We start from the raw sequence: 11,024 nt of genomic DNA, 5'->3' as shown, positions 1-11,024 counted from the left end.
ATGTAAGCGTTTAGTTTTCGCTCTTCAGTCAGTGAATCGTTACATACCGCATATTAACTTAAGATTGTTTATATCTACAACGAAATGGCAGATACAGAAAACCAATCATCAGCCGCTTCGGCTACGTCGGCATCTGGAACGCCACAAACATCTTCGCCATCCAAAAAGGAAAAGAAGGCAAAAAATCCACGGGCAAAACCTTCTCATCCTCCAACGTCTGAAATGGTGAACAATGCTATCAAAGGGCTCAAGGAAAGAGGTGGTTCTTCTCTTCAAGCTATCAAGAAGTATATTGCTGCAAATTACAAAGTAGATGCTGAAAAAGTTGCACCGTTCATCAAAAAATATTTAAAAGCTGCAGTTGCTACTGGATCATTGGTGCAAACAAAAGGAAAAGGCGCATCAGGATCTTTCAAGTTAGCGTCTACCTCATCGTCGTCTTCTGGATCTGCAAAGCCTAGTTCCGCAGAAAAAAAGAAAGCTGGAGGAACAACTAAACCGAAAAAAACTGCCGCCGCTGCCAAACGTTCTGCTGCAGGCGAAAAGGCAAAATCTGTAAAGAAAGTGACAAAGGCTAAAAAAGCCGCATCAAAGACAGAGAAAAAGCCGGCAAAGGCGAAGAAAGTTGAAAAGAAGTCAGCACCTAAAACTGCGTCATCTTCATCCGCAGTTCCGACTTCTGCAGAGGCCAAAGTAAAAACACCAACAAAAGCGAAGAAATCAAGTAAAGGCAGTCCTACGAAAAAACCAAAGGCACCTAAGCCAAAGACCGCCAAGGCTGCTGCAAGTTCACCAAAAGCTAGAAAAGCTGCTGCTCCTAAGAAGAAGAAGTAATTGGACTAATTAATATCTTCGAATTATTAAAAACAAATGGCCCTTTTCAGGGCCACAATTTATATCTACTTATGTAAGAAATTTCATATCTATGATTAAGAGCAATTTTACTAAAAAATATAAGTTAATTAATTTTAATTACTTTTAGAATCGTATTTGATATTCTCCTTTATTTACTCATTTTTAATACTTTCCATTATTCTTTCGCAATTAAATAAGCTTTTTGACGATTTATGTTGAAGCTAATTTTCATTAATATAAACAGAAATTTTCCTTACGCTATTTTATATTTTTCCATTTGTAAAGTTTCTTTAGTCAAACAAGCTTTTTAACTCAAAAAAGTAACGCCTAATTGTATATAATATTAAAAACGTATCTAATACTTATATTTGTCCACATATTTATTATAAGGTTATCCGTAATAAACAACCTCATTATAAATATATCAGAAAAAAACCTATAACATTAACTATGGTAAGGGGAGATGAATAAAAGTACTCTTAAAAGAAATAACCTTACACAAGCAGATATTTGTGGTTCTGAAAAGAACCGTTTTGTAATATGTCTTCTAAATTTGTTTATGCCCTTTCACCCCTGATTCTCCTGGCTAGCTGAATGTCTTTAGGCATAATAGTGACTCTCTTAGCGTGAATAGCGCATAAATTAGTATCTTCAAACAAACCTACCAAATATGCTTCACTCGCTTCCTGTAAAGCCATAACTGCCGAACTCTGAAAACGTAAATCGGTTTTAAAATCTTGTGCGATTTCACGAACAAGACGTTGGAAAGGTAGTTTTCTGATAAGTAATTCAGTACTTTTCTGGTAACGTCTAATTTCACGAAGAGCTACGGTACCTGGCCTGTAACGATGAGGTTTTTTAACTCCTCCAGTGGCAGGCGCACTCTTACGAGCAGCTTTGGTTGCTAACTGTTTACGTGGTGCTTTACCACCAGTGGATTTTCGGGCTGTTTGCTTTGTACGTGCCATTATTTCTCGCGTATACTGAGCTTACAAATAAATTGCATTTCCCTTTTATACAATTTTATACCTGCGGGCTCAAGAGAGGGGCAATCTTAATTTTTATTGGTCGACTAAATAATTTTGAATTGTAATCTCTTTAATACCATTGGTCGGTTTTCGATTTGGAGGTGTGTCGTGTCAACGATTCACACGATAAAACCATCGTCCGTCGTGAAACGGTTTTAGTAACACAAGTACGTCGACACTTATTTTACCGTAAAAATGACTGGACGTGGAAAAGGTGGTAAAGGTTTGGGAAAAGGTGGCGCTAAACGTCATCGTAAAGTTTTGCGTGATAACATCCAAGGTATTACCAAGCCTGCTATCAGAAGATTGGCTCGTCGAGGAGGAGTAAAACGTATTTCTGGCTTAATCTATGAGGAAACGAGAGGTGTATTGAAAGTATTTTTGGAAAACGTTATTAGAGATGCTGTTACCTATACTGAACACGCCAAGAGGAAAACAGTAACTGCTATGGATGTTGTGTATGCACTTAAACGCCAAGGTCGTACTTTGTACGGTTTTGGTGGTTAATTTATAATAACACCATCAACTTATTTAAAAAACGGTTCTTTTCAGAGCCACAATTAATTGCTTATGTATAGAATTCATACTAAAACAATTTTTCAGGGAAACTTATCAGTATCTGTCTTATTTTTATTTGCTGTGTATTATTCCTAAATATATTTTTCACGCCGAATAGATGAATAAATTCGCTATACATATCATGCCTATGGCCTAGATATAACCAATTTTTTAATTTTTGTTTTGTAGCTACATGAAATATTCCACGAAAGTTGATTGAATGGTAGACTAAAGTGACTGAAATTTATCAGAACACATGCAACTACTTCAAAAAGTCCGTGCGTGTTTTTGTTACATTTAAAATTCAGTAATATGCGTGAAGTAAATGTATTCGTACCTTTAATAAATAAAGTGACAACATTCGTTTCGATATTTACGGCTTTGTGGCTGTTTAGGCCCGACACAAGTAGAAATATAGCACTATGAGCCAACGGGCGGATATAAAGGGCGTAAAGGGGACTATGTTCGGGCGTTTTATGACTAAAACTCAAAATTTAGTAATTGGCCACTTTATTATTAAAGTTGTGTATAATCTACAAAAAGTATTTTGAAATCAACTAACAAGCAGAATTAATATAACTCACACGTGAAATATTATGTGGCCCTGAAAAGGGCCGGGTTGTATAAAAAAGGGAAAATAGTACAGATCTTAAGCTTTCTTTTCGGTCTTCTTGGGTAGTAATACTGCTTGTATATTGGGCAATACTCCACCTTGGGCGATGGTAACTCCTGAAAGCAATTTGTTTAATTCCTCGTCATTTCTTATAGCTAACTGTAAATGTCTAGGAATTATACGGGTCTTCTTGTTATCTCTCGCTGCGTTTCCTGCCAATTCCAAAACTTCAGCAGCTAGATATTCCATAACAGCTGCCAAGTATACAGGAGCTCCGGCACCAACTCTTTCGGCATAATTGCCTTTCCTCAATAGACGATGAATACGACCTACCGGAAACTGTAAACCAGCACGATTTGATCGGGACTTTGCTTTTCCCTTAACTTTGCCTCCTTTACCACGTCCAGACATCTTTTAGATTTCTACTTGCGTTAATATACCTTGGATATCAAATGAAGACTGATCCCCTCAAAGTTAAAATGGCCACTTTTATATTATTTCTCGGACCAATCAGATTTTCAAAAAGATTAGGGCGCGCGCAAGCGCTGGTGGGAGGGTCTTACGCCGATTACTCATTTGATGATAAAAGGCAAATTCAAAATTTAGCTCCGACTAGTTTTCGTTCGACTTTCAAAGAGTAAACGTCAATTTCTGTGTTCGAAATGCCTCCTAAGACTAGTGGTAAAGCTGCTAAAAAAGCAGGAAAAGCTCAGAAGAATATTTCCAAGACCGATAAGAAAAAGAAGCGTAAGAGGAAGGAAAGTTATGCCATTTACATCTATAAAGTATTGAAACAAGTGCATCCTGATACTGGTATTTCCAGTAAGGCTATGAGTATCATGAACAGTTTTGTAAATGATATTTTTGAAAGAATCGCTGCTGAAGCTTCTCGTTTAGCTCATTACAATAAACGGTCAACAATTACAAGCAGAGAAATTCAAACCGCCGTACGTCTATTACTTCCTGGAGAGTTAGCTAAACACGCCGTCAGTGAAGGTACCAAAGCTGTTACTAAATATACAAGTTCTAAGTAATCCCACTACTTCATCTTACAAATATAAAAAACGGTTCTTTTTAGAACCACAATTTTATGCGTATGTGAGAGACAAAAATAATTTATTCGGAATTAGTTAAGTTTCATTTAATATTGAGAGTTATACCGGCAAAAATTAAATTTAAACTGTCAGTTAAAAAAGTAATTGAGAGCAATACTTCCTAAGATTTGACTGGCATTTGCTACGAAGTTATAAATAGTAATTTTTTATCTTTTAGCCATTAATTTATTTAGACCAAAATAAAACTACGTATTGTAGATTCCGAAACGTATCTTTGAACGCTATAAATATAAGTATTCTCATTTGAATGCTGTAAAATTATTTAACCGATCGTTTTTTATATGGCATTAATAAAAATGAACTTCATAATATAATTTTATGTTTATTTTATACAAAACGAATTTTCTGATAATTATTGGTCTTCTAGGCGTGCTATCTTACACTGTGGACTGGAAGGATCTTCTATTACTTTGTCAAAATCTTTCAAGTTGAAAATTACTCCCCAAATTAATTTTAAACTAATTCTATCAAAGTTAGTATATCAATATTTTCTTCCCCGAGATTAATTATATCGCTTTAGGAAGTATCCGGGTGTAACAGTAATCTACAATATACAGGTACGATAGATGGCGTCGCCTACTTTCGTCACCTATCAGAAGGTTCCTACCTGAAAGTACGTTAAGTATTGCTAAAATTGATGCGACAGTAACCTACAATATACCTACCGACAGACATACGATAGATGGCGCCCACTTTTGAAAATCGCACTTTTTAAAATAAATAGTTTTAAATTTATAGTAGAAAAAACGATGTTTTCAGTAATTTTTTTTTAATATTCCCAATTTATTTGGGAGGAAGGGGGAATTCAATTATTATTACTGAAATCATCAGAACTTTTTCTGCAAATATCAGAATGCCGCCTCTCACATCCACCTCAAAACAGATCCGCCCTGATCTAATAATGTTTATTACATTAGAAAAAGTCTATTCTATTATTTAAAAACAGTGTTCATGAGCATCTACACAGTACATGGTTATCAAGAGCAGTAACTAAAGAATGCCATTGTTATAAAAGAGTCATATTAACTTTTATTTCTTTCCGCTCATAGATATATTTTAATTCAGAACTGTTGGCCAGGTAAATATCAAAATAAATTTTAAATCGTACCTTTAACTACATAAATAAATTAATAATTAAATATTTAATAGACAATAACTATATCCTAAGGGGATTACTCTTCTAATTAAATTAAACGAATAGCAGAAAGCGTTTTAAGCGACTGAAAATGCAATGTAATATCGATTTTATTAATGTCTAATTCATTTAGTCTTTATTATTTAATTTATATACATTTATTTAATAATACTAAAAACCGGAATATATTTATTTACATATATTTTATATACAAACTGATCAAATCTAGCGAAGATCCCTCGTGACGTGACGTCACCGGTGTCTAGTCCGACTGGAAAGCCCCATCGATGTCGTAAAAAACGTAAACAAATATTACCGCTAGCCTAAACCGGAACTAGTCTCGGAATACACCTGTGCTCAGAGGTCGCTGACCATAACAATAATATAAACAACAGGTGACGGAAGTATTTGGCAATTGAAAAAAAGCAAACAAATAATTAAAATAAAGTAATTAAATATAGATTAATATAATAGTGATTATGGAAAAAATATAAATTAATGATCAAAATAAAATAAAGCTAAAATAAGAGCAAATATTATAAGCTAGATAATGAGATCAAATTAAATTAAAATAAAATAGAATAAAAATAAAATAATATACAATAAAATGGCATAAAATTAAATCAAATTGTATAAAATAACTCCTACTCTTATTGTTATTGAAACGACAACGACAAAGGTATTTCTGACTGCGAATAAAAATCTAAAATGGTTTGATATCTCGAGCAATACACTTCCAAATGAAAAACTAACTATACAGATATCCAAGTGGAAATTTTTCTCACGTACCGTTAGATGTAGGAAAATTCTGAGTATGGCAAAAGAACGAGCGGCCAATTTTATGTAGGAAATGTGTATTCGCTTGACTCTCGGACCAAAATTGATGCCAATACAGCCGATTAACCAAATTTGAAAAAAATCCAATGGTCTACAGTTGTTTCGATTTTCCGGCAAAACGGTGCATAATTTCTAGTCACATGTTAATTTCTTTTTAATCAGCAAGTCACCCTTAATCGCAATAATTCAAATTTCAAACAAAATTCACACTTTTAATTTTCTCGAAATTTTCAGCGAATACATACATCCAAGTGGAAATTTTTCTCAGGAACCGTTAGATGTAGGAAAATTCTGAGTATGGCAGAAGAACGAGCGGGTCATTTTAAGTAGGAAATGTCCATTCGCTTGACTCTCGGACCAAAATTGACGCGAATATAGCCGATTAACCAAATTTGATAAAAATCCAAGGGTACCCCCTTTGAAAAATTTTTTCCAAATTTTCCAAAAAAAAAAAATTTGTTTAATGTTTTGGTACATGCACTTGGTCCAGCTTATTCCAAAACATGTATTTTTTTCTGATCCCTTAACCCCCGTTTGCCGGAAAAGAGGAAAAATCGAATTAAAAAATCTACAGTTTTTTCGATTTTCCGGCAAAACGGTGCATAATTTTTAGCCACATGTTTAGATTTTTTTAATCAGCAAGTCACCCTTAATCGAAATAATTCAAATTTCAAACAAAATATACACTTTTAATTTTCTCGAAATTTTCAGCGAATACATACATCCAAGTGGAAATTTTTCTCAGGAACCGTTAGATGTAGGAAAATTCTGAGTATGGCAGAAGAACGAGCGGGTCATTTTAAGTAGGAAATGTCCATTCGCTTGACTCTCGGACCAAAATTGACGCGAATATAGCTGATTAACCAAATTTGATAAAAATCCAAGGGTACCCCCTTTGAAAAATTTTTTCCAAATTTTCCAAAAAAAAAATTTTTTTAATGTTTTGGTACATGCACTTGGTCCAGCTTATTCCAAAACATGTATTTTTTTCTGATCCCTTAACCCCCGTTTGCCGGAAAAGAGGAAAAATCGAATTAAAAAATCTACAGTTTTTTCGATTTTCCGGCAAAACGGTGCATAATTTTTAGCCACATGTTTAGATTTTTTTAATCAGCAAGTCACCCTTAATCGAAATAATTCAAATTTCAAACAAAATTCACACTTTTAATTTTCTCGAAATTTTCAGCGAATACATACATCCAAGTGGAAATTTTTCTCAGGAACCGTTAGATGTAGGAAAATTCTGAGTATGGCAGAAGAACGAGCGGGTCATTTTAAGTAGGAAATGTCCATTCGCTTGACTCTCGGACCAAAATTGACGCGAATATAGCCGATTAACCAAATTTGATAAAAATCCAAGGGTACCCCCTTTGAAAAATTTTTTCCAAATTTTCCAAAAAAAAAATTTGTTTAATGTTTTGGTACATGCACTTGGTCCAGCTTATTCCAAAACATGTATTTTTTTCTGATCCCTTAACCCCCGTTTGCCGGAAAAGAGGAAAAATCGAATTAAAAAATCTACAGTTTTTTCGATTTTCCGGCAAAACGGTGCATAATTTTTAGCCACATGTTTAGATTTTTTTAATCAGCAAGTCACCCTTAATCGAAATAATTCAAATTTCAAACAAAATATACACTTTTAATTTTCTCGAAATTTTCAGCGAATACATACATCCAAGTGGAAATTTTTCTCAGGAACCGTTAGATGTAGGAAAATTCTGAGTATGGCAGAAGAACGAGCGGGTCATTTTAAGTAGGAAATGTCCATTCGCTTGACTCTCGGACCAAAATTGACGCGAATATAGCTGATTAACCAAATTTGATAAAAATCCAAGGGTACCCCCTTTGAAAAATTTTTTCCAAATTTTCCAAAAAAAAAAATTTTTTTAATGTTTTGGTACATGCACTTGGTCCAGCTTATTCCAAAACATGTATTTTTTTCTGATCCCTTAACCCCCGTTTGCCGGAAAAGAGGAAAAATCGAATTAAAAAATCTACAGTTTTTTCGATTTTCCGGCAAAACGGTGCATAATTTTTAGCCACATGTTTAGATTTTTTTAATCAGCAAGTCACCCTTAATCGAAATAATTCAAATTTCAAACAAAATTCACACTTTTAATTTTCTCGAAATTTTCAGCGAATACATACATCCAAGTGGAAATTTTTCTCAGGAACCGTTAGATGTAGGAAAATTCTGAGTATGGCAGAAGAACGAGCGGGTCATTTTAAGTAGGAAATGTCCATTCGCTTGACTCTCGGACCAAAATTGACGCGAATATAGCTGATTAACCAAATTTGATAAAAATCCAAGGGTACCCCCTTTGAAAAATTTTTTCCAAATTTTCCAAAAAAAAAAATTTTTTTAATGTTTTGGTACATGCACTTGGTCCAGCTTATTCCAAAACATGTATTTTTTTCTGATCCCTTAACCCCCGTTTGCCGGAAAAGAGGAAAAATCGAATTAAAAAATCTACAGTTTTTTCGATTTTCCGGCAAAACGGTGCATAATTTTTAGCCACATGTTTAGATTTTTTTAATCAGCAAGTCACCCTTAATCGAAATAATTCAAATTTCAAACAAAATTCACACTTTTAATTTTCTCGAAATTTTCAGCGAATACATACATCCAAGTGGAAATTTTTCTCAGGAACCGTTAGATGTAGGAAAATTCTGAGTATGGCAGAAGAACGAGCGGGTCATTTTAAGTAGGAAATGTCCATTCGCTTGACTCTCGGACCAAAATTGACGCGAATATAGCCGATTAACCAAATTTGATAAAAATCCAAGGGTACCCCCTTTGAAAAATTTTTTCCAAATTTTCCAAAAAAAAAAATTTGTTTAATGTTTTGGTACATGCACTTGGTCCAGCTTATTCCAAAACATGTATTTTTTTCTGATCCCTTAACCCCCGTTTGCCGGAAAAGAGGAAAAATCGAATTAAAAAATCTACAGTTTTTTCGATTTTCCGGCAAAACGGTGCATAATTTTTAGCCACATGTTTAGATTTTTTTAATCAGCAAGTCACCCTTAATCGAAATAATTCAAATTTCAAACAAAATTCACACTTTTAATTTTCTCGAAATTTTCAGCGAATACATACATCCAAGTGGAAATTTTTCTCAGGAACCGTTAGATGTAGGAAAATTCTGAGTATGGCAGAAGAACGAGCGGGTCATTTTAAGTAGGAAATGTCCATTCGCTTGACTCTCGGACCAAAATTGACGCGAATATAGCCGATTAACCAAATTTGATAAAAATCCAAGGGTACCCCCTTTGAAAAATTTTTTCCAAATTTTCCAAAAAAAAAAATTTGTTTAATGTTTTGGTACATGCACTTGGTCCAGCTTATTCCAAAACATGTATTTTTTTCTGATCCCTTAACCCCCGTTTGCCGGAAAAGAGGAAAAATCGAATTAAAAAATCTAGTTTTTTCGATTTTCCGGCAAAACGGTGCATAATTTTTAGCCACATGTTTAGATTTTTTTAATCAGCAAGTCACCCTTAATCGAAATAATTCAAATTTCAAACAAAATATACACTTTTAATTTTCTCGAAATTTTCAGCTAATACATACATCCAAGTGGAAATTTTTCTCACGAACCGTTAGATGTAGGAAAATTCTGAGGATGGCAGAAGAACGAGCGGGCAATTTTATGTAGGAAATGTGTATTCGCTTGGGTCTCGGACCAAAATTGACGCCAATATAGCCGATTAACCAAATTTGATAAAAATCCAATGGTCTACAGTTGTTTCGATTTTCCGGCAAAACAGTGCATAAAATCTAGCCACATGTTAATTTCTTTTTAATCAGCAAGTCACCCTTAATCGAAATAATTCAAATTTCAAACAAAATATACACTTTTAATTTTCTCGAAATTTTCAGCGAATACATACATCCCAAGTGGAAATTTTTCTCACGAACAGTTAGATGTAGAAAAATTCTGATGATGGCAGAAGAACGAGCGGGTAATTTTATGTAGGAAATATCCATTCGCTTGACTCTCGGAACAAAATTGACGCCAATATAGCCGATTAACGAAATTTGATAAAAATCCAATGGTATACAGTTGTTTCGATTTTCCTTCAAAACGGTGCATAATTTGTAGCCACATGTTAATTTTACTAATGTCTAATTCATTTAGTCTTTATTATTTAATAATACTAAAAACCGGAATATATTTATTTACATATATTTTATATACAAACTGATCAAATCTAGCGAAGATCCCTCGTGAAGTGACGTCACCGGTGTCTAGTCCGACTGGAAAGCCCCTTCGATGTCGTAAAAAACGTAAACAAATATTACCGCTAGCCTAAACCGGAACTAGTCTCGGAAAACACCTGTGCTCAGAGGTCGCTGACCATAACAATAATATAAACAACAGGTGACGGAAGTATTTGGAAATTGAATAAAAGCAAACAAATAATTAAAATTAAGTAATTAAATAAAGATTAATATAATAGTGATTATGGAAAAATATAAAATTATGATCAAAATTAAATAAAGCTAAAATAAGAGCAAATATAAGCAAGATAATGAGATCAAATTAAATTAAAATAGAATAAAAATAAGATAATATACAATAAAATTAAATCAAATTGTATAAAATAACTCCTACTCTTGTAGTCGATTGAAGTAGATGTTTTCGATGGTTTGTATAATATTGATTGGTATGTTTCTTTAATAAAGTAGGTGTAAGACGTCTTCGACTTGGATGCGATCGAAAGCCTTCGTAAGGTCTATACAACATAGATATGCTGGTCTATTGTACTCGTTGGCCCTTTATGTGATTTGTATTAGTGCAAATACGGCGTCTACGCAGGATCTTCCGGATTTGAACCCTAGTTTTTCATCTGATAAAGTTGTTAGTTCATTGATTTTG

General features: G+C 33.8%; 5 protein-coding genes across 5 annotated transcripts; 3 read left to right on the top strand and 2 right to left on the bottom strand.

Annotated features, from left to right (window-relative positions):
* Nucleotides 1–14: 14 nt before the first annotated feature.
* Nucleotides 15–972, top strand: LOC140431397 (uncharacterized). The gene has a single exon (XM_072519333.1). It carries the CDS (start codon nucleotides 85–87, stop codon nucleotides 832–834), a length of 750 nt encoding a protein of 249 aa, XP_072375434.1. The 5' UTR covers nucleotides 15–84; the 3' UTR covers nucleotides 835–972.
* A 388-nt stretch (nucleotides 973–1,360) lies between these two features.
* Nucleotides 1,361–1,840, bottom strand: LOC140431401 (histone H3). The gene has a single exon (XM_072519336.1). It carries the CDS (start codon nucleotides 1,821–1,823, stop codon nucleotides 1,413–1,415), a length of 411 nt encoding a protein of 136 aa, XP_072375437.1. The 5' UTR covers nucleotides 1,824–1,840; the 3' UTR covers nucleotides 1,361–1,412.
* A 188-nt stretch (nucleotides 1,841–2,028) lies between these two features.
* LOC140431399 (histone H4) lies at nucleotides 2,029–2,443 on the top strand. Its single transcript, XM_072519335.1, has one exon. It carries the CDS (start codon nucleotides 2,079–2,081, stop codon nucleotides 2,388–2,390), a length of 312 nt encoding a protein of 103 aa, XP_072375436.1. The 5' UTR covers nucleotides 2,029–2,078; the 3' UTR covers nucleotides 2,391–2,443.
* A 491-nt stretch (nucleotides 2,444–2,934) lies between these two features.
* LOC140431398 (histone H2A) lies at nucleotides 2,935–3,520 on the bottom strand. The gene has a single exon (XM_072519334.1). The coding sequence runs from the start codon at nucleotides 3,463–3,465 to the stop codon at nucleotides 3,091–3,093; it is 375 nt and encodes a 124-aa protein (XP_072375435.1). The 5' UTR covers nucleotides 3,466–3,520; the 3' UTR covers nucleotides 2,935–3,090.
* Nucleotides 3,521–3,661: 141 nt separating this feature from the next.
* Nucleotides 3,662–4,138, top strand: LOC140431405 (histone H2B). The gene has a single exon (XM_072519341.1). The coding sequence runs from the start codon at nucleotides 3,717–3,719 to the stop codon at nucleotides 4,086–4,088; it is 372 nt and encodes a 123-aa protein (XP_072375442.1). The 5' UTR covers nucleotides 3,662–3,716; the 3' UTR covers nucleotides 4,089–4,138.
* Nucleotides 4,139–11,024: the final 6,886 nt, after the last annotated feature.

This window comes from Diabrotica undecimpunctata, unplaced genomic scaffold, assembly GCF_040954645.1.
Source record: "Diabrotica undecimpunctata isolate CICGRU unplaced genomic scaffold, icDiaUnde3 ctg00000715.1, whole genome shotgun sequence".
NCBI lineage: Eukaryota > Metazoa > Arthropoda > Insecta > Coleoptera > Chrysomelidae > Diabrotica > Diabrotica undecimpunctata.
The sequence above is the reverse complement of the archived record's forward strand: the minus strand, read 5'-3'. Positions and strand labels throughout refer to the sequence as shown.

What these genes read in the sequence shown, in the direction of transcription:
- LOC140431397 (XM_072519333.1), top strand. Translation starts at nt 85, where the DNA reads ATGGCAGATACAGAAAACCAATCATCAGCCGCTTCGGCTACGTCGGCA.
- LOC140431401 (XM_072519336.1), bottom strand. Translation starts at nt 1,823, where the DNA reads ATGGCACGTACAAAGCAAACAGCCCGAAAATCCACTGGTGGTAAAGCA.
- LOC140431399 (XM_072519335.1), top strand. Translation starts at nt 2,079, where the DNA reads ATGACTGGACGTGGAAAAGGTGGTAAAGGTTTGGGAAAAGGTGGCGCT.
- LOC140431398 (XM_072519334.1), bottom strand. Translation starts at nt 3,465, where the DNA reads ATGTCTGGACGTGGTAAAGGAGGCAAAGTTAAGGGAAAAGCAAAGTCC.
- LOC140431405 (XM_072519341.1), top strand. Translation starts at nt 3,717, where the DNA reads ATGCCTCCTAAGACTAGTGGTAAAGCTGCTAAAAAAGCAGGAAAAGCT.